This window comes from Sparus aurata, chromosome 24 (assembly GCF_900880675.1).
Source record: "Sparus aurata chromosome 24, fSpaAur1.1, whole genome shotgun sequence".
In the NCBI taxonomy this organism is placed as follows: Eukaryota; Metazoa; Chordata; class Actinopteri; order Spariformes; family Sparidae; genus Sparus; species Sparus aurata.
The window spans coordinates 19,699,189-19,727,182 of NC_044210.1; the positions used below are offsets into that span (position 1 = coordinate 19,699,189).

At 43.6% G+C, this 27,994-nt stretch overlaps 1 protein-coding gene across 1 annotated transcript in view; it reads left to right on the plus strand.

Annotated features, from left to right (window-relative positions):
- Positions 1-8,454: 8,454 nt before the first annotated feature.
- LOC115576773 (zinc finger protein GLI2-like) overlaps positions 8,455-27,994 on the plus strand; it is a 65,865-nt gene continuing 46,325 nt past the window's right edge. The window contains exons 1-2 of the mRNA XM_030409334.1: positions 8,455-8,831; positions 18,926-19,024. Coding sequence (XP_030265194.1) covers positions 18,931-19,024 — 94 coding nt within the window. The 5' untranslated portion in view covers positions 8,455-8,831; positions 18,926-18,930. The remainder of the gene's footprint in view (positions 8,832-18,925; positions 19,025-27,994) is intronic.

A 27,994-nucleotide genomic window follows, 5' to 3' on the forward strand; every position in this document is an offset into this window, starting at 1 on the left:
GTGTAACCAGGCTGCTAGTGTAACCAGGCTGTTAGTGTAACCAGGCTGCTAGTGTAACCAGGCTGCTAGTTCAACCAGGCTGCTAGTGTAGCCAGGCTGCTAGTTTAACCAGGCTGCTAGTGTAGCCAGGCTGTTAGTGTAACCAGGCTGCTAGTTTAACCAGGCTGCTAGTGTAACCAGGCTGCTAGTGTAACCAGGCTGCTAGTGTAACCAGGCTGCTAGTGTAACCAGGCTGCTAGTTCAACCAGGCTGTTAGTGTAACCAGGCTGCTAGTTTAACCAGGCTGCTAGTGTAGCCAGGCTGCTAGTGTAGCCAGGCTGCTAGTGTAACCAGGCTGCTATAGTGTAGCCAGGCTGCTAGTGTAACCAGGCTGCTTGTTTAACTGGGCTGCTAGTGTAACCAGGCTGCTAGTGTAGCCAGGCTGCTAGTGTAGCCAGGCTGCTAGTGTAACCAGGCTGTTAGTGTAACCAGGCTGCTAGTGTAACCAGGCTGCTAGTTCAACCAGGCTGTTAGTGTAACCAGGCTGCTAGTTTAACCAGGCTGCTAGTGTAGCCAGGCTGTTAGTGTAACCAGGCTGTTAGTGTAACCAAGCTGCTAGTGTAACCAGGCTGCTAGTGTAACCATGCTGCTAGTTTAACCAGGCTGCTAGTGTAACCAGGCTGCTAGTTCAACCAGGCTGTTAGTGTAACCGGGCTGTTAATGTAACCAGGTTGCTAGTTTAACCAGGCTGCTAGTGTAGCCAGGCTGCTAGTGTAACCAGGCTGCTAGTTTAACCAGGCTGCTAGTGTAGCCAGGCTGTTAGTGTAACCAGGCTGCTAGTTCAACCAGGCTGTTAGTGTAACCAGGCTGCTAGTTCAACCAGGCTGTTGGTGTAACCAGGCTGCTAGTTTAACCAGGCTGCTAGTGTAACCAGGCTGCTAGTTCAACCAGGCTGTTAATGTAACCAGGTTGCTAGTTTAACCAGGCTGCTAGTGTAGCCAGGCTGTTTGTGTAACCAGGCTGTTAGTGTAACCATGCTGCTAGTTCAACCAGGCTGTTAGTGTAACCAGGCTGTTAGTGTAACCATGCTGTTAGTGTAACCAGGCTGTTAGTGTAACCATGCTGTTAGTGTAACCAGGCTGCTAGTTCAACCAGGCTGTTAGTGTAACCAGGCTGCTGTAGTGTAACCAGGCTGCTAGTGTAACCAGGCTGCTAGTTCAACCAGGCTGTTAGTGTAACCAGGCTGCTGTAGTGTAACCAGGCTGCTAGTGTAACCAGGCTGTTAGTGTAACCAGGCTGTTGGTGTAACCAGGCTGCTAGTTTAACCAGGCTGCTAGTGTAACCAGGCTGCTAGTTCAACCAGGCTGTTAATGTAACCAGGTTGCTAGTTTAACCAGGCTGCTAGTGTAGCCAGGCTGTTTGTGTAACCAGGCTGTTTGTGTAACCAGGTTGCTAGTTTAACCAGGCTGCTAGTGTAACCATGCTGCTAGTTCAACCAGGCTGTTAGTGTAACCAGGCTGTTAGTGTAACCATGCTGTTAGTGTAACCAGGCTGTTAGTGTAGCCAGGCTGTTTGTGTAACCAGGCTGTTAGTGTAACCATGCTGTTAGTGTAACCATGCTGTTAGTGTAACCAGGCTGTTAGTGTAGCCAGGCTGTTTGTGTAACCAGGCTGTTAGTGTAACCATGCTGCTAGTGTAACCAGGCTGCTAGTTCAACCAGGCTGTTAGTGTAACCAGGCTGCTGTAGTGTAACCAGGCTGCTAGTGTAACCAGGCTGTTAGTGTAACCAGGCTGTTAGTGTAGCCAGGCTGCTAGTTTAACCAGGCTGTTAGTGTAACCAGGCTGCTAGTTTAACCAAGGTGTTAGTGTAGCCAGGCTGCTGTAGCTGAGCCTGTTCTGACTGGACCTTCAGGCTGCTGTTCCTCGGCAGCAGCTGAAACGAGCGACATGAAGAAGAAGGAGTGCGGCGTGATGAACGGCCTCAGACCTGCTGGGTGTGAATGAATCTGTGTCATCAGTTAGTCAGACAGCGAGACAGGCGGAGACGGCAGGAGAGTCTGTGTCCACCTCATTGTCCCGCGGCTCCGAGGCTGACGGGGCTCGAAGAGACTGACAGATTTCACTTGGCCTGCAGCCAGCAGACGCACACACACAGCAGCACACACACATTTACATACAAGCGGCACCCTACACAGCATGGGAACTTTTGGGGCCGCTGGTTTCGATGAATGGACGACGGAGGCGGAGGGCAGATTGTCCAACTATTAGTGTCAAACATGGGATTCAAAATCGTGTCCCCCGCCAGTTAATGGAGAAAGAAACACTGCAATCATTTATTTTAATTGAAGAAGAGTGAAGTGTTCTCTGAGAGAAAAACAGCCCGTCAGGAACAATCACAGAGAGATGGATACCACCTCTGACGACTTCAAGTAATTATCTTTAGAGAAACTTAACTACACGACGGGCTCTGGCTCGTTCCCTGGACGTTTATTTACTAAAAGCAAAGAGAGCGTGGGCTGCTTTTGTTTCCCTCGGAGGATTCAAAGGTCAGACTGAACCCGATACTCCGTCCTGAGATGAGACGGAGCTCAATGTCAGCATGAAAGAGACGACGATGGATCCATGAAACCATCAGGAACAGTTCACCAGTGATCAACATGTTACTGGTGTTGTTGGTTCTCCCTGTTCCTCACTGGCCTCACGTGACCATCACTATCACAGTTATTACGTCTACTTCACCGCAGCTGCTCAGGCTCAGACTCAAATTTGGACCTTGACTTTTAAGCAGCGAAACAACTGGAGCTGCTGGACTCACAGTGCTGTTCTGACTTGGTAGAAGACGACAGGGATCTGTGACTCCTGACAGAACCGAGCTGTTCTAAGCGTCAACCCTGTTAATGAGGACCAACCGGTGCTCTCACATCTGCCTTTGAATCCGATTCAAAGAGCGGCGCGGCTCAGCCTCCTTCACACGGATCCCTTTCCTGTTTTTGTGACAGCGATGTCGTCGCCCCGCCCGTGTGAATCGACACCGGCCGAGGTATTACTCTGCTCCTCTGGGTTAAGGTCAATAGAGCCGCCTGCTCAGTCATAGCAAACACGCTGGAGACTCGGGTCTAAATCGATTTACTTAGGAAAACCTGAGGTCACAGAGGGTTAAGTAAGAGGTGGCGAGGGGGGCGGTGTTGTTCCTCCATTCAGCATATCTGATTTAATACGCATCGGAGCGGGGGAGGCGGGGGAGGAGGGGGAGGAGGGGGGGGCGTACCAAATAAACTCAGCGGATATTAAAGGTCAAAGGGTCGTCCAACATGTGTTTTCCGAGACAGACTCAGTGAAGACTAAAGCAGACGAGTCACAGCTGAGACGGAGGCGGCACACATGTGGACCGGGTCAAAAACTAGACCTGGAAGTATCCAGACGGGTCACACAGGTACAACACGCCGCCAGGTGATAATAGTTACCGTCAGCGCTGACGTGTTATAATGAGTGGAACGCTGCAGCTCAGGAGCAGAGATGCTTCTTAATGATGTTTCAACAATATACAGAAAAAAAAGAATAATGTTGATCTGACTGACCGACGACGAGTTCTGAGGTTAAAGTCCAAATTCTGAGAAAAAAAGTCTTCTTCTGTAAACTTGTCTCTAATAAACTGATCCTCATTTCATCACCTCTGGTTTTCACACTGTTTGATTCGTTTTGTCACTTTTCGATGGTGTGTGTTGAGTTGCCGTAGTATTTTACTTTCACCGTTTTATTTATTTTTTTGTGAATCTGTAATAAAATAAGTATTTCACTGCTGGAAAGAAGAACTGGCCTGAAAACACACAATATCATCCTCCATCAAACAGTCTCTCACATGTGTTCCTGAAAACATTGTAGGAACAGTAACGTGGTTCGTATTGGATCAGAACCGGCACCGTAGTGAGCGTAATATTTGTGTCTGTGTTGCTATGAAGGCCACCGAGCTGCTTGTGCTGGTCCGACTGCAGCAGGCCAACAGGTCGGTGTGTTTACTGGGGAAACTTCTGCACACATAAGCTGGAAAATGCAACGCAACCAATCACATTCGTCTGTGTCGCTGCGATGTGCATGTACATTTGTGTCGACAGTTTCTCTGATCACAGAACCATATATCGAGTTTTTCCTTCAAACGTTTATATTTTTGCTTTAACGTTCGACAATAATACAGAGAACATCAAAGAACAAGCAGCAGCTGAAGCTGGAATTCTGGGAATTGTTGTAAAAACGCCACTTTGGTCTCAACACAACTCCTGAAACTCTCCTGACAGAAGATCTACGCTCGTCCTCTCAGCTGTTGGCAGCTGCCTTGCTCAGGAGCACCTCAGCGGCCTCCTGCTGATGGACTGAAGCTGTGAACTTTGTCTCCAGCCTCTCTGACGTACGTGAATATAAAACCTTAATGAGGCAGATTTCCCAGTTTTTCCCACAGCGAGGACCGGCCGGAGCACAGGACCGTCTCCGGAGCGGCTCTGTGGAAGTCATCAGTATCGGATGGCGAGATGGGGAAAGATTTCTCACGCAGACGCTTTAAAAAGATATTCAATATTGTTTTTGTGCTCGGAGGTTGAGATTATTTCCATATGGCAGCGGTACAAGTGATACCATCACTTTTTAACAGTTATGATTTAACTTCTGTGTTTTATTTTCATTTCATTTTAACTGCTTTCACTGTCGTGCATTGGAGCTGCAGGTGGTCGGTCGATACGTCCAGCAACTAAACGGATCAGACAAAGAAAAATACTCATTAAACACTCTTTATTTCAGAGGAGAGAGCTGCTTTTCTTCATTTCATTTACCCAAATAAGGAAATTAGGATGAATTTCCATCTTGAATAAAGTAAATTATGAGTTCAGTTTTGCAGAATCGTCCAACAGATTTAATCAGAGTTTGTTTTTGTGTTTTTGTTTTAGAAAATTGAGAAGTTGTCACGTCAGATTCTCTCCTCAGGTGCTAACGAGTCCGTCCAAACCGCAAAATACACAATAACAATATCAGGAATCAATAATAACATCAGTATGACATGTTATTGATCAGACCATGCAGCAGGATAAAGGACAGACAGGACAGGTGTTTGTATTCAGATCAGATTTAATTTGGAACAATAAGAGTTTGTGTTTGTCAAAAAAAAGATTTAATATGATATTTTATTCTGTATTTTTATTTTTATCAGGTTAATGTGAGAGGTCAGAACAATAACAAGGCGACAAACAGCCTAAAATACGATCATTTCAGTTTGTATAAAAGTAATTTTATATATTCTTTAATGATAAATTACTTGGTCTGAATATTTCATGTTAAGTAGGCGGAAACATATTTGAAATGTTTTTTAAAATTTACCACAAAAGTTATTGCATATTGTTCCGACATGATTTCTAAACAATATTCTGATATTTTACAACAATCAGTGAAACTTCTGCTGATAACATTTTTATTTTGATTCATTTTGAGGTAATTATTGTGATAATTTGGGGGTAATTTAAAATAAGTAACTTATCATGAAATTCACAGATGTGTAAAATGAAGTTTTAGTGTTTCTTGTATGTTAATTAACCAGAATTAGTCAGAGCATCATTTTATTCTGATGAGCATCTCGTACAACATCAGATGATATTACAGTCCTGAACACTTTCTCTTCAGTTCTGAATGAACTTTTATTTATTTTTGCTCATAAATCTTCTAACATCACCTCAGCAGCTCTGAACTGTGAATCTTTGAAACAATGTTAGATCCAACTGGAACAAACTGGTGATGAAGATGAGTTTAAAACTAGAATATTCCCTGTTGAACGTGTTCCTGACCCGATCAATACTTGAGCTGATTTTAACTGAAGACAGATATTTGCTGTGCTGTGCGGCTGTTGTCCACTAGAGGAGGCTGTTTCCTCTCAGTTCATGTCTGACTCTTTTTAAAAATCCTTTCTTCGTCCCACAACAGGGAAATGTGTAATATTGTAGATGCACAATTAGAAAGCATCAGTTAAAACAGTGGTAATAAATAAATCTAATTTATATTTTAAAAAATATAAAAGAGTAGTAGAGACAAAATAAACCATGGAAATAAGAAACAACTCCACAGACATTCACATGAGTGCACATTAGGGAATCTCTCTCTGTTATAACATTAAATATAGTTAGTTAAACTTTAGTTAATGGTTGATTAAGCAGTTTAGTACTTTATAAGCTGTTTATTAACGTTTTTTATTGGAATTTGCTGTTGAAGATCATAATACTGTAAATGTTTTATAAACACTTGTGGAGTTTATTTAGAAACATGTTGATGAACTGATTTATAAATATTTCAAGTCTCTGAACAGAGAAATCACTTAAATTAATCTAACGTTAATAAGCAAAAGAACAAGTTTAATAAGTTTAATAAGTTTAAGTCAACACTGGACGTGTTTGTTACTTTTCTTCTTCCTCTGTTGGACTTTGAGTCCGTGAGCTCGGTCTCTACAGAGTCCCGTCTCCGGCCCTCCATGCAGTCGATCATGACTGATGACAGGACGTGTTGAGGGGAGTGTAGTTAGTCACAATGTTTTATAAAGACATCAGACATCCAGAACAAGATGAGAGAAAGATTAAAACCCGGTGCAGGACTCTGGAGCTGCCACTAGATGTCAGCATCTCACCTGGAACCACCGTCACAGCTCAGCAGACTCAAAACCATCAGAGGAAACCAGAGTCTAACTTAATGATCCTGAAATAAACTCCTGATGCCGACAGATAAGAATATTAACATGCGTCTGTAAAGGAAACATCACAGGAGGAGTCGAGTGTCTACTGCAGTCTGTAGGTCTCTGTTATAATATATAACATACATTATCAGAGGTTTGAATTCTATTGATTTGCTTTTTGCTTTAAAAACAGCTTTAATCTGCTCTGATGAAACACTTCAGAGGCTTTTATAAATATGAAACTGTGCAGAATTCATAATGTGTGTCTTTATTCTTAATTATTCTGCTGGAAAACTAAATTCCTCTTTACATCCCTCAGTTATCTTTAATTAAATAGTTAAAACTGTTTCTTGATCAACTGCAAAATGTCTCCACTAATAAATAATTATAATAATTGCAATACATAAATTATGAAGATGATTCGGTTCCAAAATACAGATTTAAATATCCTCACCTGCTTTTAGAACACGGGGACATAAACAAGCTGAAACTAAGACTGTGATGAGAGGACGATCAATAACTGTGATTAACTCCAGATGTGACAGTCTGAGTCTGTTCAGACATCATGAAGGAAAAATATCAGAGTAAAGATGAGAGATCAAACAAACAGGAATATTAAGAATCAGACTAAAAATTACTGAATTAAACCACAAATCTTCTTTTAATTGTTTTTTGGGACGACGTAGATATTAAATATTATTATAAAGTGGGTTCTTTGACATATTACATGTATATTTTAAGAAGTTATATTTCTAAATATCAGCTGTGTTTTCCAGCCTGAGGCCTGAGAGAACAGGAGTGTTAATGTTTGGAGACGGCCCTGTGTGACACACCGACAGCAGTCAGGGTCCACTGCCTTGCTCGAGGGCCCCTCAGCAGTGCTCAGGAGCTGAACCAGCAACTCTCCAGCCACCAATAATGTATGTTTACACTTTATACCCGGCCAGTTATCAGATCTCATATTCTAACATTCATCTGATCATCAGCATGAGAGTTATTTTCATGTGATTGATGATGAAGATGTGCTGCGGTGGCTCTGATCTGATCAGTACTGGAGTAAATGTAATTAGTTACATTCCATCGAGTACATCACACACTTTCATATGTGATTGGCTTTTTTTACACAGTGTTACTTTGGTGAAAGTGAAAGTCGCCACATGAACAGAGTAAAAGTCCTGAAGTGTCTGACAGAACGTATAGAGGTGAACTGGCCTTGTTGGCAGCAGCGTCATCGGTATCGACATTATCAGCAGTGGCGTTGTTGGCAGTGATGTCATCAGTGTCACCTACAGTGGCATTACTAACTATTATGGATTATCAGCAGTGCTGTCAGTGTCAGTGGTGTTACCGGTAGCTGTGTTATTGACCTGGCCAGCTATTGGACTGGAAATTCAGTGTTTCATAATCTTTTTTATTAATTTCTTTTACTCGAGTGGGGACAAAAATCAGCAAATAAATGTAGAAGAGTAAAAACTAAATTTTCCTTTTAAATTAAGGCGAATAGAAGAATAAGGCAGAAAAAAGAACCTCAAAGTTAGTAGAGTACTTCAGTAAAGAGAGAGAGAGGGGGGGGAGAGAGAGAGAGATAGTATACAAAGAGAGAGAGTAAAGGGGGGGAGAGATAGTATACAGAGAGAGAAAGAGAGTAAAGGGGGGGAGAGAGAGGGAGAGAGTAAAGAGAGAGAGAGAGTAAAGAGAGAGAGAGAGAGAGAGAGAGAGAGCGAGCTGTGGCCGAGCGGGCGGGCGGGCTGGCGGTGATCCTCTCGGACTCTGCGCAGCTCCGCAGCATCCTGATGAAACTCCGCCGGTGGAAAGTTTCTTCTTCGCGTGTCAGAGTTGTAGTCAAACTTCCTGCAGCTGATGGGTCCGTGACGCGCTCACGAGCCGAGGAGTGAACTTTTCCCCGCGCGCTCACTTCACCTCTCCGCGGACTTTACGCGCTCAGCTCCGCCCGGCGCGTAAAGTCCTGTCGATGGGATACCACGACCTCACAGCGGATACATGCTTTTCTTCTTCTACTGATGCTGCTTCTTCTTCTTCTTCTAATTCTTCTTCGCTGAGAGAAAAAGTTTGACTTGAAGACGAGTGAGGAAGAGAGAAAGCGAAGAGGAGGAAGAGGAGCGCAGCCCGGCCGGAGGAGCAGAGGGGACACTTGGTGAGTTTTGGCCATGTGCTCATGAGAAACGTGAAGAAGAACCTCCTGTTCTTCTTCTGTGATAACAGTTAAACAACATGTTCTGCAGTCACACATCTTCAGGCTCTCTGCAGACTTCCTCTGACTCTCTGTTGGATGTATTTCAGGTTATTTGAGGTTTACTCTCGGGCAGGAATGTCAGGAATCTGCAACCTGATATTTAGGATGCTGTGCAGGAGTAAAGCTGCTGTTAAAACAACTCCATCTTTACCTTCAGAGGAGCAGCTCGGTGTCAGTGTGTTGACTTCCTCTCAGTGAGCTCAGACAGGCTCTTAAATGTTAACAGTGGAGTTCAGTGGATGGATGCTGCAGGAACGAGGCCTCAGACTGAACCCCGACTGTTGGAAACATGAAACCAGATAGATGTCAGACGGTGGTTCCCGTCCAGGCTGAGCACAGTTTTTCTTTAACGCTGAAAGGCCGGTTGCGTTCATTTGCATCAGAAAAAAAACTTTTAGTGCGTTTCATTGTGCAGGATGAAGAGTTGCAGCAGTCAGGGAGCGGGCGGCGACGGGGGGACTGAAAAGATGTGAAGAAATAATGGGGCCCTTCACATTATTCAGGCTGACATGAGGGGGGGCTTCCCAGACCTGTGATGGGGATGTCACTTTCATCCTCCCCTCGCTGTCACTTTCACACATTTCCACTCCTGATTGCAGCTCTGATTCAGAATCAGCCCAGAGTTTAATGACTGAGCGACGCAGAGAAGACAGGTCCGGAGCAGAGAAGGGGAAGAAAAGCAGTCTGGCGAGCGATAAATGTGAGCTGGAAGCGAGTGAAGCTCCCCGCTGTGCCGACTCAAAAGTCTCTTATCCCACAAAACAACAAGTCCACAGCAATTACTCGGCGTGGCCCCGGGCCGCCGGGTCCTTGTGGGTTTTTGTGGAGAAAAGAAGCAGCGGTGGCTTTTTACACAAATCCACAAAAACCAGAGAGGAAAGAAAGAAAAGATTCCCGTCCAGCACACTCGATCAGCTCCGAGCGAAGCTGCTGTCCAGATCCTTCTCATCACGTCAGACCTGCGATCACATCACAGCTGCTTATTATCCGCTTTATTGATTTATCTGCAGATCAGAATTAAAAACCTCAATTTTACACATTAAATCCACTTTTTCTGTCACTTTTAGTCTGAAGTCCAGATGTGTAACATTGACTGTAAATAATAAGAAACAACGATGAAGAAAATAATCAGATTTCAGGAGATAAAAGCAGATTTTGGGCCTTTTTCAATAAAAATACATTTTATAACTTTGTTAAATTTGTTGTATTTCAGACTTAAAGTGAGAAACAAAAATCTGAATCTGCATTTTAATCTTCAGATGAATCAATAATGAAATGAACAGCTGCAGAGAACGTTTTGTTCTGATGCAAGAAAAGGATCTGATTAATAAAGTGAGCTGATCAATGATCCTGTCCATCAGTTATTGGAAACAATCCTCGTGTTTCATCTCCTGAAATATGAATATTTTCCTTCGTCAGTTCTTTGAAAACTGTTCAGGAATAATTTGATAAATTGTAAAATTGTTTTTGTTTAATCTTCTAAAATCTGATTATTATTTATTTATGAACTTTACACATCTGTCAGTGAGACAGATCAATTATTTGAATGTGTCCAATCAAATCAATTGGCAGTTCAATCTGCAGATTAATCAGTGATGAAGTAATAGTTGATTGCAGCTGCAGGTCGTTGCTGACTGCAGAAAGAAAAGGCTGAAGAACAAAGTGATTGTGCTCATTATCAGGAGAAATCTGCCTTCTTACCCCAGAAAACAAGAAATGTTTTACATTTTTCTTCGTCTTTTATACGTTTTATTAACAGCTGACAGACGATTAATTCTTAGGAAACTTATCAGGAACAATTTGATGGAAAAAAACAACCAAAATATTTTGTTTCTTCTTCTAAAATATGATAATTTCAGGTTTTCTTCTTCTGCTTTTAATAGTTATTAATGTAAACGTGACACATTTGGATTTTGGACAGAAGCATTATTTAAATCTTTAAGTTTTAAATTGGTGACTCATAAAAATGATAATTAATCCTTCATCAGAATATTTCTGCTAAATTCTCCAACAATTTACTGATAGTTGACCGTAAATAATCGTAAAGATATTAGTCCTGTAATATGAGATTATAGAAAGGATTAGATTAAGTTTCTCCCTGATCAATGATCAGAATCATTCCTGATGTTAATTCATCTCAACATCCAGAATGCCAGAATCTTTTTTCCAACATTTAAATCCTGTCGTCTCACTGACAGTCCAGAATTATAAATGTGTGAAATTCACTGTTAATAAAAAGAATATATGACAAAGAAAACCTGAAAATATTCATATTTTACAAGATAAAATGAGACGATTCTGTTTCCTGATTTCAAAGAACTAATCAATAATAAATATGTAAGATCCAAAAAACAGATAATAAAACAAAACTCATCAGAGCTGCTCTGGTTTTATACATTAAATCTGTTTTGATTTAATTAAAAATGTGAATTTACACACACATAAATAACCTACATTTAATAATTTTCTAAAACATCTGCACCTAAACTGTTTTAACTCATTGGACATTATCTCGCCTACTGCTGGAATAATCATCCATAAATCAAATAATGATGTAACGATTAAACTTCAAACGTTATTGAATCAGCTCATCAGTGTCGTTCCTTCTCCTCCTCTCTGTTTGGACCGTGATGGTTTCAGGTTTCTGTGTTTTCCCGTGTTTGCGCTCCTCGCCGACCTCCTGCTGATCCACCACAAACACTCGTTAACACGCGAGCACGTGACTCTGACGGCGTGAGGACGGGCCGCGGCCGCGTAGAGAAGTTACAGCCTCTGCAAACATCTCAGAAACTTCCTCTGACAGAGCTAAGCAGCAGCAATTACACATGATGAAAACAGAGCCGCGCTTAATGCAACGCTGAAACACGCTCACGCTCAGAGAGACATCACAAATCAAAGGTCTGGGGCCCGCCGGGGCCCGTGGCTCCTCCTCTGTGCTGTACAGCCTCCGCTCTCCGGGATCGCCTTTGATGCGTCTGTTAATTAACTCCTGAAGGGACGGCGGCAACGCCACGATCAGGCCTGACAGCCGCCGAGTCGAGCCGGGGAGTCCGCGTGTGGATTTCAAGGGCGGATATGAAGGATGCCCCCCCGCCGCGAGCAGAGCCGCCCGCCGTGACACTTTGACATGAGAGAACCAGCGAGCGCAGCCTTCATCAGGGCTCAGCCTGCTTATCAATAGATGTGATCGCTCTGCCGTGTTCGCTGATCGTCTGGCTCGGCCTCTTCCTGCCGTGACAGGCGGTTAAAGCGAACGCGAGCTCTGAAGCGCTGCCATCTTTTTCCTTCCGTAGAGTCTTTTACCATGTGGCGTCCCGGCGGGGCCATGTGGTATTCCTTAGCAATCAATCCCCCTCGGTCGCGTCTTTCCGTGAGCTCAATCAGACCTCGAGGTCAGGAGGAATCTGTCCGGCCCCCCGGAGGCCCCCCGGCTCCTTCTTCTCCAGGAAGAGGGGCCGGGGACAGCCTGGATCCCGGCCGGGGGCCCCTGGAGGTCTGTGACATGCTGTTAGTGACGGGGCCTCGGCAGGTTTTCCACTCTGTCACTGGCTGTTAGCTCTGAGAGAGGAGCTGCTGCTGTTTGACAGCTGCTCACCTGAGAGCGCCGACATCCAGTCCACGGCTCAAACACTGCAGCTAACGTCCAGAACACAAAGTCCGACTGAAGTGGGACTACAAAACACAAACTACAGAGCTAATCATCAAGTAAATGTTGTAATGTCTACAGAGTAATTACACCAGCAGCGTTTAAACGTCGCTTTCAGGATGTTTTTCTGTAGTGGTGCCAGGCTGCTAACCTGACTGGATCAGGTTGCAGCCTGGCACCATTTAGATTCAGCGTATGATCATTAAGTAAATGTTTAACGTCACTAGAATAATTAAACTACCTGTGATTAGAGCGGTTCACTAACAGCATCATGTTCATCTCTGTTCTGTGGTGGTCGAATGTGTCCAGGCTGCCAACCTGACTTCACCAAACACACGTCTTCTGGCTATTATTCAACACTTCCTGTGATAATTCTCACAATGTTTCACATAGATGTCTGAAAGGATAAAAAGATGAAGGGAAGACATTTTCTATTTGAAAGGTCAAAGGTCATCTTCACTGTGACATCATAATAATCATAAAAGTGAACATTTATTTACCTTTTCTTGCATCAGGCCTCAGTTTGGACTTCACTGATCTCTAACAACGCTTCATTATATATAAATCTTCTCAAAGTGTAAAGATGCAGAAAACATGTAAACGTACAGATTCAACTCTGTAGCGTCACTTCTGACTGGATGAAGCTCTGCAGGTGTTCATGTTATTGTGTCCACACCCACACGGCTGGCTGTGACTCAGAGCAGCAGGGAGTTTCCCTTCATTTAAGGCCTAATGTGATGATGATGATGATGATGATGGAGAGTTATTACCTCTAAACGCTCGTCATACGTGAGTCAGTGAACATGTCAGGAATAATAACCAGCACAACAGAAATCCTCTGAGAAACAGAACGTGAGTTTGAAAGCTGGACAGAAGTTGTTGTGTTTGGTAAATCTGGGTGATATTTGGTGTGTTCAGGTGTGACTGTGCTGCAGGATGTGAGCAAACATTTGCTGTATGACTAAAAGTGAAACAGAAAGACTGACCGTAGGTGTGTAAATTAAAGGGCCCATCCGGCCGGTGAGGAGGAAGTCCGCGGTCCAAACTGTGGCTGTAAAACAGCGAGCGGCCGTGCTGCAGCGGGGCCATTTGGCCGAGGGTCAGGGATCAAAGCAGCCGCTCGACCTCGGCGGGCAGCGAGGACTCGACACCGTCTGCAGGCCGAGCTGTGGAGACACACATGGCAACTGTAACATGTTCACAGCGTTTTACTGATCAGGAAACAAGTTTAGTGTCTCAATTTGTGTCTTTTTCTGAGATGTTTTACAAGTTAACTTGGACCTCAAAGGTTTCATGTTCGTTCATGGGTTTTATGTGTCAAGTGATCAAATTCAGCGTCTTGTTAGCAGAAGTTTTTATTTTGTCCGTCCCACACAGTGCTGTTGGAAAGTGGACGCTAAACTGCATGACAGGCTTTAAAAGTTGACTACTACCAACTAGAACGGCACTCGGTAGATTGCATACCATGTCCTTTTGTACCCTCTCATAGATGATGTAAATATCCATGCATTATTCTGCGGGAAAATAACAACAATGTTGAGAAACTAATATATATTTTAAGGGTTTGTTGAAAAGCGGACGATGAACTGAATTGCTGGCTTTATTTTGTCGTGTGAATTTGTTGGAGGTTGAATCAGAAGTAGCATGAAGAGTTAACAAAGTGGAGTGAAGGATTTAAAATAAACTAAAGCCAGGAGCTGAAGTTTATTGCAGGCGTGAATATCGATGAGTTGTAAAAGCGGGAAAGGGATAAAAAATGCAAAATCTAGTGTACGCTGGGAGCTGAACTGCTAGCTGACTGATTGTTTTACCTCCCACACAGATGCAGATAGCATTAAGCTAACCACAAGCTACGTGCTGGGAGCTAAACTGCATTGCCTGAGTTAGTTATGTATGAAGGAGCTGCTGACGGAGCATGAAGGGTTGCAAAAGTGTGAAACGGACAAATAATGCAAAATCTAGTGTGAGCAGGGAGCTGAACTGCCTTCCTTGACGAGCGAGCAGCCTAACTAACTAATTCTTTCAGCACTAACACGGTTACAGAGAGTGTTAAGCTACCTAAAAGCAATGCTACTGCGGTGTCGGGTCGGCTGTGGCCCGCAGGTGGGAGGGGGTTCATACAAGTAGCCGAGGTGAAGAGCAGCGTTCTCCGTCTGAACTCAGCCGCCACATCTGTTTGCTGTTGGAGGAGATCAGCCACAGGATATTGAACATCCAGGCAGACGGTGTGAAGCTGCTCACGCTGACGACGGAGGCCGTTTCTCTTTCAGAATTAACACTTTGATTCACAAATGAGGTGAAGAAAATGCTGTTTTTCTTTGCATCTGTGTTGTTATCAGCTGAAGGACAAATGGTGAAACAAACAGTGAAATAAGCAGCGAACGAGAGGCTTCATCATGCTCGTCCTCGGGGGGATTCTCCTTCTCCCCTGCGCTCTGTTTTTAGCTTTCAGATTTTTGGGTCTCATTGCTTCTCTGGAAGTTAAGAGGAACAAGTCGGTATAAATTCAAATGTCAGTGTTAGCCTCTATTTGTACATTCGCCGCTCGCACAATAAACAACCCCCCCCTCTTCGGTCGAAGCTGGATTCTATTTAAGACTCGCCACCGACCTGGGCTCCTTTTACGGGATAGCTATTATTCAAAGGAGAATAGGTGTAGGGCCCAACCATAAATTCCAGCAAGTGGCCCTTCGGAAAGGGGAACCGCGCCGAGGAATTGACTGCGTGCTCTGTGATTTTACTCTGCTACGCTGTGACCTTTTGAGTTGAGACAGAGTCATTTGTTTCGGTTGACAAGAGCTGCTCCCATAATTCAGCGGGACAGCGGCTGCTGGTAATACCGGTGATGAGCCAAACTGTACTCTTGCTCGGCTGTTACACCTGGAAGGCAGAGGCATTTGTTTCCCTGACACAGGAAGTACCCTCTCACTGCAGGCCGGCTGAATCCTGGGAGTCGCGGCCCTCCACGGGACTAATCTAAATCATGTGTGTCGCCGGGTGTTTGTGAGCTCTTAGTTAATTTACGCCGTGTCAGAGGTGTTATTTTTGGGAGCACTTTGATATTTCTGGGTGAACTCCACATGCTGCAGGAACAGCTACTGCAGAGAGGGAAAAACTGTAGGTGAAAGTAGTTAAACATGATGATTTAACGGTGCAAACATCTTACATCTGTGATGATTGTGAAGCAACACAAGTAATAAAAAGTGAAGTGTGTTTTGACTCTGTAGAAACAGAGGGGGGGAGGGTCATCCTGCCTCTTGTTCTCTTAAATAACTTCACTGTGAGCGTCTCTTTGTCGGCCATTATTCTCAAATGAATCATTGTTTGCCCTTTCAGAGGCGGCCCACAGTCAACAGTGGGAGGTGACACTTAATTACACCACTAACTGAGCTGTTGACTTGCTAACGCGGTTGTTAGCTTCTCCTGCAAGTAACTTCACTGATGTTTAGGGAGTGAGTGTCCAGTTTCACCAGGTCCATGACTCATAGTGACAGAGCTAATGTTGCTTACTCTTATTAAACTATGCTAATGTCAGGTACTTTGCTAAACTTCAAAGTACACCTTTAAAAGTCTCATTTATTTTTATTTTTCTGATTTTATAAAGGGAACGTAGCCTACACAAGCTTTATAAGATTAGCTAACTGTATTAACATTAGCCCATGTTTGCTAATTCAATCATTAGCACTCCACATAAGTATTTGGAAACTTGGAAAAGAACATTTTTATTAATATATTTGAAAATAGACGATGCAAAGACCTTGCTAAAAGAAGTTAACGTGCTAGGTTAGCTGCTTGCTACACAAACATTAGCCCAGTTTTATTTGTAACAAATTGATGACATGTTGACCAGTAACTTCTATGTTAGTTAAAGTTTTTCTAAGACTGCAATGTCAAAAGTAATCATGCTAGGTTAGCTGTTAGCTGCTTGCAACCCAAAACAGAGGCCAGACTTTTTTCTGTTCTTGTTTTTTGTATGTTAGCGGTGGAATATGTTGAAAAGATTACGTGGCTAGTTTTAAGACTGCAATGTCAAAATTAGCGGCAAGCAAGTTAACATGCTAGGCTAACAGTTAGCTACAGAAGCCTTGTATTTGTATTTTTTGAAAATAATGTGTGAGCAGATTACTTTGGTTAAAAGCTTTTTTCAGACAACAATGCGCCAAGATAAAAAGGCAACATGCTAGGCTAGGCTAGGTTAGCTGTTAGCTTCTTGATAAACACATTAGCCCTTTTTATCCTACTTTTAAAAGTCAAAGTTGGTGTAATTAACCTTTTAAAACCCCAATTGTCTCATTTAAGTGGCTTTAAGGTTGAAAATATCTAATGTTTGGAGACTTTAGCACCTCAAATAATTAAAACAAAGATCTTTTGGATCTTCAGGTAAAAACATTGCGTTTGTGACCGGCTCAGTTCAAGAAACCGGACCTGTGACCTTCTGGTTTGGGGCCGGCGCCGGCTGACGGAGCGCTGATTGCAGGTCACACACTCCGATGCAGCAGCAGTTCATTGAGTTTGTAAATGACCAAACAGAGTTTACGGCCTCTTTAACAAAGCCGAGCTGCTGACTGACACTTCGGTCTGGTGTCTTTATAGCTGCGGGTGAATCAGTGTAACAGGTGTGAGAGGCCGGAGTGAAGCCTCATGGGAAGTCTCTCACCACACACACACACACACACACACACACACACAAAGCTGCCTTAGTTGAGGTGATATATGAGACACATAATGGCCGTCTTTCACGCCTGCAGGCCTCTGATGTGTCCTCGCAAATCATTATTAGTCAGGCTTAACATTTGCTGTTGGCACGTTGAGCAGCCTGGTGATCAGTGTGAGCACAGAGGATTCAAACTACAGAACAACTCTTTAACTTGTGGCACTTTGTTTTGTTGAAGTGATGCTCACAGCTCTGAAGCTTCAGAGTTACAGAAGCAACATGTTTCACCTGAACCAGCGTCGATGTAGAAGTTAAGACAGGTTATAAACGAGGAGGAGTGGATGATTCGTCTGAGGAAACACTTAGAATCAGAAGGTCAAAGGTTAAAACCCTGTTAGCTGGTGTTTCCCTCCAGTTTTCCTCAAAAACGTTGTTCATACTAAACGGACCTGTGTGTGTCTGAAACCACGTGGTTCTGGACTCGACACACGGTCTTTCTGCTTCATGTCGCTCGTTGCTCAGATTATCCGAGAGCGCCGGGCGAACATGGCGAGGGGTTTCTCACGAGAGGCGGCTCGCCATGCGGGGGAGCGCTCTGTCTTCCCGCGAAGCCGCCATTCACGACTCAATCTGCTCCGTGGCAGCGAGGACGTGGGGGTCGGCTCGGGGGTTCTGGGGGGTCAAAGGGGACGGGGGATGAGGAGGCGGAGGTCTTAGCTCACATGTCATCAAAGTTTATTTGACTATTGACCTTTAGACCAGGACCATTCAGACGGGCTCCGAGGCTTTAACAGTTAGAACAATAGCAGTTTATCTTCAAAGAGGAGTGAAGACGAGGAGCTCTTTCTTCAGCTCCATCATGTTACTGAGGTTCATTTAGAAACTCCACCCGGGTTCTGCTTGGTTAAGTCTCTTTATAAGACCGGGCTCGGATTAGAGTCCAGGACCAGCTGAGGTCCCCCACCGCCACATATTTAATCATGATAGTAACTTTTATTTAAAGACCTTTAAATGATAGCGAGAGAAGATTTTAACTCAGGATGAATTAGTTGATTAACAAAATATTAATTATGAAGTGAATTTTTTTCTCTGCTTTCTGACAATGATACAGAACGATGCTGCAGTGAGAAGAGTGAATTAAATACCTTCGATCGTAAAGTTGTCTTTGGCTGTTGCATGAAACCGAAAGGTGTTTTTAATATTTCCAATCACCTGATTTATATAAAAGAGTGCAGAAACACCTCTCAGTGAACTCAGTGTCATCACATCAAACTTGGACGTAAAGATGAAGGGATGAGATTTCGGTGGTCAGTGTGTCCTCGTGAAAACAAAACCTCCAACTGTTCACGTGATAAAAATGTACAGAAATGTCTACCGGGATAAAAAGATGAAGTCGGACGTTAACAGCACTGTGTGCACGACCGTGTACAGCTGGTTAAATGTGGAGGTTTTATTTTTCTGACTGGATGTAAAAGGAACTCATGTGGTGAATATTTTCAATGCACAAGAAAAAGGACAAGATAAAAGTTTGAGTCTGAACTGCTTCACAACACGCGGTGTGGTTCTTTCTCCTGACGAGTCTCTACATGAGGCTCTCCAGCAGGCCCGTCTGAGTCCTCCAGTACTCAGAATGAACCATTCCTTCTCTCGTCTTGCTCGGTATTAACGTCTCCTTCTGTGTTCTTTCCCTTCCAGAGACGATGGAGACGTCTTCCTCGAGGGCCGCCGAGAAGAAAGACAAAATGGACGGGAACGGGTTCTCCGACCTCCCGAAGAAACCCACGGAGACGAGAGGTGAGGCTTTACTCAAACTTCCTGGTTCTGACTCGAGAGTCCGGTTGTCTGTCGGGCCTCGGCACGCCGTGTGACAGAACGAGCCGAGGTCTCGCAGGAGCTCCGCCGGGGGGCAAAGGGGGAGCGAACACGGCCGATGAAATATACATTTCAAAGATAAAGTGAGATCTGGGGAGCCGGCGCTCTCGTGGCTCTCCTCAGGCCTGATAAGGTACCAGCAGCAGTCAGAGGTGACTTACAGTAGATGTCTGATAGGAATCCTAAACAGAGCGCGGCCTTAAAACAGCATGGTTAATGCGGATCGCCCCGGCATCAAGGCGAGGCGAGCAGTGTGGCACCATTTGAGCGCATAAACACTGATGAATAGATAACATGGCAGGTGGAGAGGGGGGCCGGCAGGTGAGGACCGCTGTTTGTGTTGTTGAACTAAATCCAGAGTAGCAGCGACGGCCTCTCGCTGGGGACGAGCGGCTCGCAGAGAGGATACATGTTTTAAAGATGTCAGCCGGCGCGTGATGAAAGGCCGGCGTAATGAGGCTGAAAGACCTTGTTCTTACCTCCAGAGTATAAAGAGCTGCTGCAGCCGAGGACGACACCGCCGAGCTCAGAGAGACAGAGACGCAGAGTGACGGGCCGACTTTGAAATGGAAATTAAACGCGTGATTTAGTGACATTATGACTGGTTAATGAAGGACTTGGTGGCCTGCCATTATAAAGAAACACTCATTAATGGGTAAAGAAGGAACAAAGCTGGAAATGGAGCTGGAGAGCCGCATCACTGGTTTGTTATAACTTTGTAAAGGATGTCACCACAACTCAGAGTCCTCAGGATCTGGTTCTGATCGGACCCAACTGTGGCACCACATTTACATCCACAGTGTTACATCCAGAACTTTAACCAGACGATCACTACTGATTCTGCAGGATCTGTATCTACGTTTCTGTTCTCTTCTTGTTGTCGGTTTGGTTTTTACGTCTCTATAATTTCATGAGAAGATTCTTGAAAGGTTCAGGTCCAAAAGTCTTACCGGTCGTATTTGTCAGACAAGTTGATCTTTGATTTCATTCCCAGCTCGTCACATTCTGGAGCTTTGGGGTGGCGACCGTCCCGAACTACGTCCTCAAAGCGTTTGTGTTTGACGAGTTCTTGAAAGTAAATGAAATACACATTTACACAAATGTATGTACAAACTGTGGCTTGGCATCATCTGCATTATCGTTATCTGCGTTTTTATCTGCTTTGTTATCTACATTGTCGTTGTCTGCGTTGTTGTTATCCAAGTTGTTTTCTGCGTTGTTGTTATCTACGTTTTTATCTACATTTTTATCTACGTTGTCATTATCTACATTTTTATCTACGTTGTCATTATCTACGTTGTCATTATCTACGTTTTTATCTACATTTTTATCTACGTTGTTATTATCTACGTTTTTATCTACATTTTTATCTACGTTGTCATTATCTGCGTTTTTATCTACATTGTCATTATCTACATTTTTATCTACGTTTTTATCTACGTTGTCATTATCTACATTTTTATCTACGTTGTCATTATCTACATTTTTATCTACGTTGTCATTATCTGCGTTTTTATCTACATTGTCATTATCTACATTTTTATCTACGTTTTTATCTACGTTGTCATTATCTACATTTTTATCTACGTTGTCATTATCTGCGTTTTTATCTACGTTGTCATTATCTACGTTTTTATCTACATTGTCATTATCTACGTTTTTATCTACGTTTTTATCTACGTTGTCATTATCCACATTTTTATCTACGTTGTCATTATCTACATTTTTATCTACGTTGTCATTATCTGCGTTTTTATCTACATTGTCATTATCTACATTTTTATCTACGTTTTTATCTACGTTGTCATTATCTACGTTTTTATCTACGTTGTCATTATCTACGTTTTTATCTACATTGTCATTATCCACATTTTTATCTACGTTGTCATTATCTACGTTTTTATCCACATTTTTATCTACGTTGTCATTATCTACGTTTTTATCTACGTTGTCATTATCTACGTTTTTATCCACATTTTTATCTACGTTGTCATTATCTACGTTTTTATCTACATTGTCATTATCCACATTTTTATCTACGTTGTCATTATCTACGTTTTTATCCACATTTTTATCTACGTTGTCATTATCTACGTTTTTATCTACGTTGTCATTATCTACGTTTTTATCCACATTTTTATCTACTTTGTCATTATCTACGTATTTATCTACGTTGTCTGATTATCAGATCTAATATTCATATTTTTCTGTTTACCAGAATCTATTTATTTATCCGGATTTTAAAAACGAGTTGATTTAAAGATGTGCCCTGTCGCTCTGATGCAGCATGTAATCTGTAAAGTAACTAGTAACTAGAGTAATCAGATAATTGTAGTGCAGTAAAAGGTGCTCCAGTTTCCCTCAGCGTGAGTAGAAGCAACAGATCCACGAGGAGTCAGTTTTCCCCCCAAAGCATCAGAAGATGTAATCAGATGAAAGTACTGACCCACATTTAAACCGACCTGCTGAGGTGTTTCTGGTCGCCGTGAGAGGACGGAGGTGCGTGTTTTAAAGGTGTCAGCGAGCGCGTGATGAAAGCGACGTCTAACGAGGTTAAAAGAGCTCGTCTCACCTCCAGAGAACACATGAGTGACTGATCCGCTGACGTGGATCCACAGTGACGGGCCACTTTTGAAATGGAAATCCAGCCGGTGATTGGGTGACGTGCCTCCTCTCTAATGAAGGACTTGGTGGCCTGCCACGACGAAGACATCGAACATTAATTGTTCATAAGAGAATATCAATGTAGGCCGGCGAACACATGTGGAGCTGGCGTGGACGGCGCTCCATTTCTTCTCATGGTCGTCTTCAATATTTGAACAAAGCTGAAACTCCCCCAGCTGGATTATTAGAAGTCCCATGATCCTCTCTGGGCACGTGGTCGCTTCCTGTCCTTGATTAAGACGCTGGCTCGTTATCTGTTATAACCTTTATCATGATATTAGACAAAAGGTCCTCTTAGATCTGAATATGGGTTGATCGTCATCGACAGCAGGGGCTATAAAACACATTTTCACAGTTTTATGAACACGATAAAATTAATTCTGGTGTCAACAAACGAGAGAGTCGATCTTAATTTGTGTCATCTTAAAAATAAATCAACAACGGACGTTACAACAGAAATACAGGAAGCAAACAGGGCTAACGCTGATCTGACGTCAGGATACCTCCGCTAGTCAGGTAGCATTATGCTAACATTAGCTAATCAAGACGTGTCCGTGACGATCATGACAGCTTTTAAAATCTAAATTACATCTCTGACTTTTTACTGGAAAGATGTTTTTTTCTATTAATGATGATGTCAAGAAGTGTTTAAACATTAAGTGCTGACCGCTGACTGCTGCTAACTGTAGCTGCCGTTAGCTTGTTTGCTCTGTTAGCAGTGCAGCTAGCGTCACCAGTGATTATCGCAAAACAAGCCACAGCTAGCTGGTTAGCATGCTAACTTACGTAGATATCACAATTCACTCAACATAAATCTGCTGTTTCTTCACATTAAGTTTGATAATTTTAGTTAATTTAAACATATTTTTTAACAACAGTGTTTTGTTGTTGCTACAGAAGAAATCAGGTGTCTGTTGGCACAAAAACGACACATTTTGTTGCCTTCTAGCCGCAACATTTTTACATATTGCACCTTTAAAGTGAAACACCCGGAGCCTGCTGCTGCTCTGACCCTAAATCCTGACCTCGGCTGAACTCCACCGTCTCGCTGTATATTTATAAATTCTCAATATGAGCGGCTGAGTTTTTAATCTCCTCTCCCCTAAAATAAAAACTCCCTCCCTCCATAACTCTTCCTCCCTATCAGCTTCCTGTTTTCATCTTAAATAAACAAGAAGCCGCGGTGCTCGATATCAGCGGCGCGGCTCGGCGCTAAAAAACCACAAGCGTCTGCCACCGCGTGGAGACAGAGCAATTACTTATGGCTGTAATATGCATTATTATTCCTGTTGCCAGCTCCTGATAAGTGAATATGCAGCACGCGAGCGTGGCAGATGAGACCTTGAACCTGAGAGGAAAAGCCTCTAATATACGGCGGCTGCTTTTATTGTCGGCGTGTGTTTTACTGTTGGCTGCAGGATTCCTGTCACCTAAGTCATGCCCACCTCTGAGCCTGCACGCCGCCTCTCCAGCAGCCCGCCCTGTTTTATATTCCCGTCTCGTGTTATTTATTTAGAACAATTTCCTCTCTATCAAAGCACATGGCTAATGCCGAGTTTTAATATGTTATTTACACATAAAAACAAGCTATTTACAGCGGTGCATGTGTGCAGAAGGGAGGGGAAATGAATGGGCCCCGGCGCCGCGCTCCGATCTGTTATATCACAGTTTAACAATCTGGATTGCTAATAGAACCATTTATCATGGAGCGGTCATTTATTTTATGTGAGCGGCCCAGGTCCTGTTCCCAGAGGCCTATGGAAATGGGGTGCGCATATAATGAAGCTCAAGTGCGAGTCACTTTGTTTAAAAAGTGGATCCGCCTCGCCGCGAGTCAATTAGGATGGACCCAGGTGCTCCGGCGCCGCTATCTGCTCCGTCCTGATGATCCCTCCCGTGTCGTCCTGCAGGCGTGAAAGGGTTTTTCTGTTTTCCTGGCACGCCGACGTCTGGACTCGTGTCGGGCGCCATGTACTAAGAGGTTTCTGGGCCCGCTCTCCTCTGCTCTCCTGGACTCTGCTGCCCAGTTAATAGATTCAAATGAGCGCTTGTATTCCCTCTGACAGCGCGCATCTGTCTGCCTCACGCCGCAGATTTACGCCATCTCGGGGACCTTGATGATTTCAGACCCGTTCGTAATAACCGACGGTATTTAGAGGGAACGTATCGCTGAGAAAATGCAGCAAAATGACAAAGAATCCACGACTGTTATTGATGTATGTGTCGGGTTCTGGACTCGGGCCTGGGAGGATTAAAGTCGGGCCGCATTAGGGGAGAAATTTCCCTCTGTTTATATACATATCAGCCCAGAGACGTTTCTTTAAGGCGAGGTGCAAATCTGATTTACGCTGGATTGGATAAATTTAGAGTTATTGCCTTTTGAAGAATCCATCATTTATCTCGAGCAAACTTTCTCCTGATCTGCTCCTCAGGAAACACCAGGATCTGTTCCACTAGATAAATGCTCAGACTTTGAGGTCCGGTTCTGGAGCTGTCTGTCATGTCACAAGCTCTTCATCAGCAGGCAGAGTTGGTCCAGTTGTAGATGTACAAACTGCCATTATTTCCCCCAGAGATCTAGAAGAACTTCTCGTCCTCGTCGGCTCAAAAGTTCAAAGATCGTTCTTGACTTTCGAAACAAAAATCTCACCACCAGGTCCATTCAGCAGCTGTTCTGGAGCTTTCCATCATATCAAACAAGAAAAAACATTGCAGAATCAGCTGTTAGCACTTCCTGTTAGCAGTGAACTCATGGACGTACAGACAACGATCACCTGATCACTGTGAGACTGAAGGAAACTTAAAAACGTCATAATTCTAAGGCAAGTTCTGCTCATGTAAGAAGCATACGTATTTCTATAATCACTCTCTTCTTCAGAGCCATAACACACATGAGATACAGATATATTTAAAGTCAGTGTGACTCACACTTTCTGAGGGTGTAATTAATTTGCAATAATGCGTCCAAAAATCCACTCAGAACTCCCAGAAAAAATGAGCTCTTTACATGTGCAGAACCTGCCTTAGAAACATCATGTTTTTAAGTTTCCTTCAGTATCACAGTGATCCAGTGATAGCTGTCTATACATTAATGAGCACACTGCTAACAGGAAGTGCTAACAGATAATTCTGCAGAGTTTTAATGGAGTTTTTTGTTTTCTAAATCAGGTTTTTGTTGAGGTGATTCTCTGAAAACACTCGCAGGTTTATTCCTCTCCCCCCTGGAGGAGAATCCTCTAAATCTTCCCCCTGATGCAGATTTCTTTGTTTCGTTCGGCGCCCGTATTCGTTTCTCTCTCCTCTCCGTCTGTGTCGGTAAACTAGGCCACAGGAAACTACCGGCTGCCGCTAATGATTTGATTAACTGGCTTTGGTGGCTCATGACATACATCTTGCTGAGAGTGAGTTTGTCATTCGAGAGGGAGATTGATGCTCCCTCCCCCCGACTCCCTCCCTCCGTCCCTCCTGCAGCCTCCCAGGTCTTTCTGCTGAGTCTGGATGGTCCGCGGGGAGGAAGCCTAAGTACTTAGCACCTCCTCGGCTGCCCGGGGCACTCTGGGTGGAGGAGGAGGAGGGAGGGAGGAGGGGGAGGGAGGGGGAGGCAGACCTAAACAGGCTAAACAGACACTTACAGGAACAAACCAGGAGAAGCTCCAGAACAGCATGTAGCAGCTCTCAGAACAGTTCTGGTTCTGTCCGGCAGGATAACTCCAGCATCAGGTCTTTATATTAATGTATAGAAAAACAAACAAATAAATGTCTCAATAAATCAGTTAATATGTCGGAAAATTAACCAGAAATACAACAATAAATGTCGTTTTAACTTATTTATAAAATACAACATCATTTATTTTAATTACCTTTTGCATTATTTATGTTTGCATTTGATTTATTCATTTAAAAATGTATTTAAGTATTTGTTTTTATTATTTTGTTCATGTAAGACCAAGAGAATTAGCCAGGACCGTTAATTATTCATCATTTTCACTTATAAACGACTTTTTTGTAGCCCGACAACAATACAAATAAAAGAAGACAAAGAATAGTTCCACAAATAGATTTTTATGTCCTTATTATATCTACATAAATTGTATTTGTCTATTTGTTTATATATAACATTTTATAATGTTTGTAAATGTTCTTTTCCCTTTTAACTTCGTGATATAAAAGACAAACACACGAATAAATAAATGCAAAAATAAAGGAATTCAAAGTAATGAATAAAATAGCAGAGAAATAAAAGGCGAGTTGATCAATATTTACGTATTTATATATATTTGTAAATAAAACACAATTATATTAAGAAACTAAAACATATTTAAATTAAAGCATTAAGTCATAAAAGAGAAATAAAACAGGAACTGATAGAAAGATAAAAACATTCTCGTCACGTTTAGTAAATTAATGAACGTCTTCATCCGTCTTTAAAATGTTTTTTGTTGCTAACGACATATTAATTTATTGATTGATTGATTTATTGATTATGTTAAATTAAAGTTAATATATTTTTAGGGGTTCTGAACTGTTGGACTCACTCTGGATCATCGGAGTTATTGTCCCTGTTGAAGTTCTGCAGAATCTGTTCTGACCGGGTCCTCCAGGGATCAGTTCCTCTGGTTCTGTAAGGTGCTTTGGATCAGAGTTAACAACATCTGCCTCGGGTCTGATCCAGCCGGCGGGTCCAGCTGAGGGCCGGCCCGTCAGGAACAATGGGATTAGTGTGGATGTGTGAGATGAATGGAGCCGGGCCGGGCTGAGTAAAGAGTGTTTTAAGAGAGGTGAGTCAGTGATAAGGACGGGTTCTTTATCTCGGCCCGGCGGACGGTGAGTAATGGATGGTGGCGGGACGCTGGGGGGGTCAGGCCCGCTGGGTCAGAGAGAAATGTGACGGAGAAAGGCTCAGCATCCACCTCCCACTCCAAAAGGACGGCCACTAATCTTCCTGAGAAGGAGGAGAAGAAGAAGAAGAAGAAGAGGGGGCGGCTCTTTTCTCTTCTGCTGCCTCGGTGCTGGTTAAATGAGGCCCGGCCCGGGAGGCCTCCGAGAGGCAGCGCCGGGAAAGTCGCCCCCTGACATTAACACGGGCCGACGCACACAGAACGCTCTAACACACAAACTGTTGGACCGCCAGCCTGAACAGCTGGACACGGCCAGGACTCATCCAGCAGAACCTGGTGATCAGAACAGGACCTGGTGATCAGAACAGAACCTGGGTTTCATCAGCAGGATGGTAGAATAACAGAATAATCAGACCAAACTGGACTTTACTTCAGAGACGCGACGAGAACCTCAGACAGAAGGAGAACAGTTCGCCTTTAGTTTGATCAAGACTGATCCAAGATCAGATGACACTTATTTAAATCCACCAGGTCCAGATTCTTATTTGGACCCGGATCCGATTGGACTCACTCACAGGTACCAGCCGTCTGAATCCACCTGATGTCTTTAACAACATCATGAATTATTCCCTGAGAGAAAATGTGGAAGAACACAATCGCTTAAAAAACTGAACCTGTCCCTTTATTCAATCAACCGGCCAGAAAAAGAGTCCCAGCTCAGTTTTGTCTCTACAGCGGTTCTGATCCACTTCAGTAACACATATGATGATATTATTTAAAGGCTTTATCATCAAACACACGTTCCTGCCCGTCAGTCAGATCTTGGATCTTGTCTTGGATCCTGTAAAGTTTGAGTAATTAACTGTAGAATCAGGATGATAATGATTTCAGTTCGTCCTTTCATGTGTTCAGTAAACACACAGAGAGACGTCGGCCGTCATGCAACACTGGGTCGAGTTTGTGTTCGTCAGTGTCGTCTGTCTGTGTTGGACCGGCTGCTGATATATGTGTCCACAAGCTTCAGCGACGTCCGCAGACATCAATCTCTCTGGGCCGTTAACGTTTGCTCGCGCTGATTCCAAAAACAACAGGCTGCATTCCTGCAGATTTACAGCTGCGGGAGCCGACGCTCAGCGGCGATATATGGATGTTTCAGAGGATTAGGCCAGAACTCCCCCTCCGTCCTCCATCTTTCTGTTTGGTAGCCCTCCTCCTGCTGCTCCACCAGACTGCAAATCAGCTCCCCGCCTCCCGAGAGGTCGCAGGGAGGTCCAGGGCAGATCCCGGGTCTGTCTGGGTCCAACATGGAGGCCGAGCCGCCTCCTTAGACTCAAACCAGACGTGAAAGATCACAAAGTGAAGATAACTGGAGGGAAAAGTGCGTCTTCGA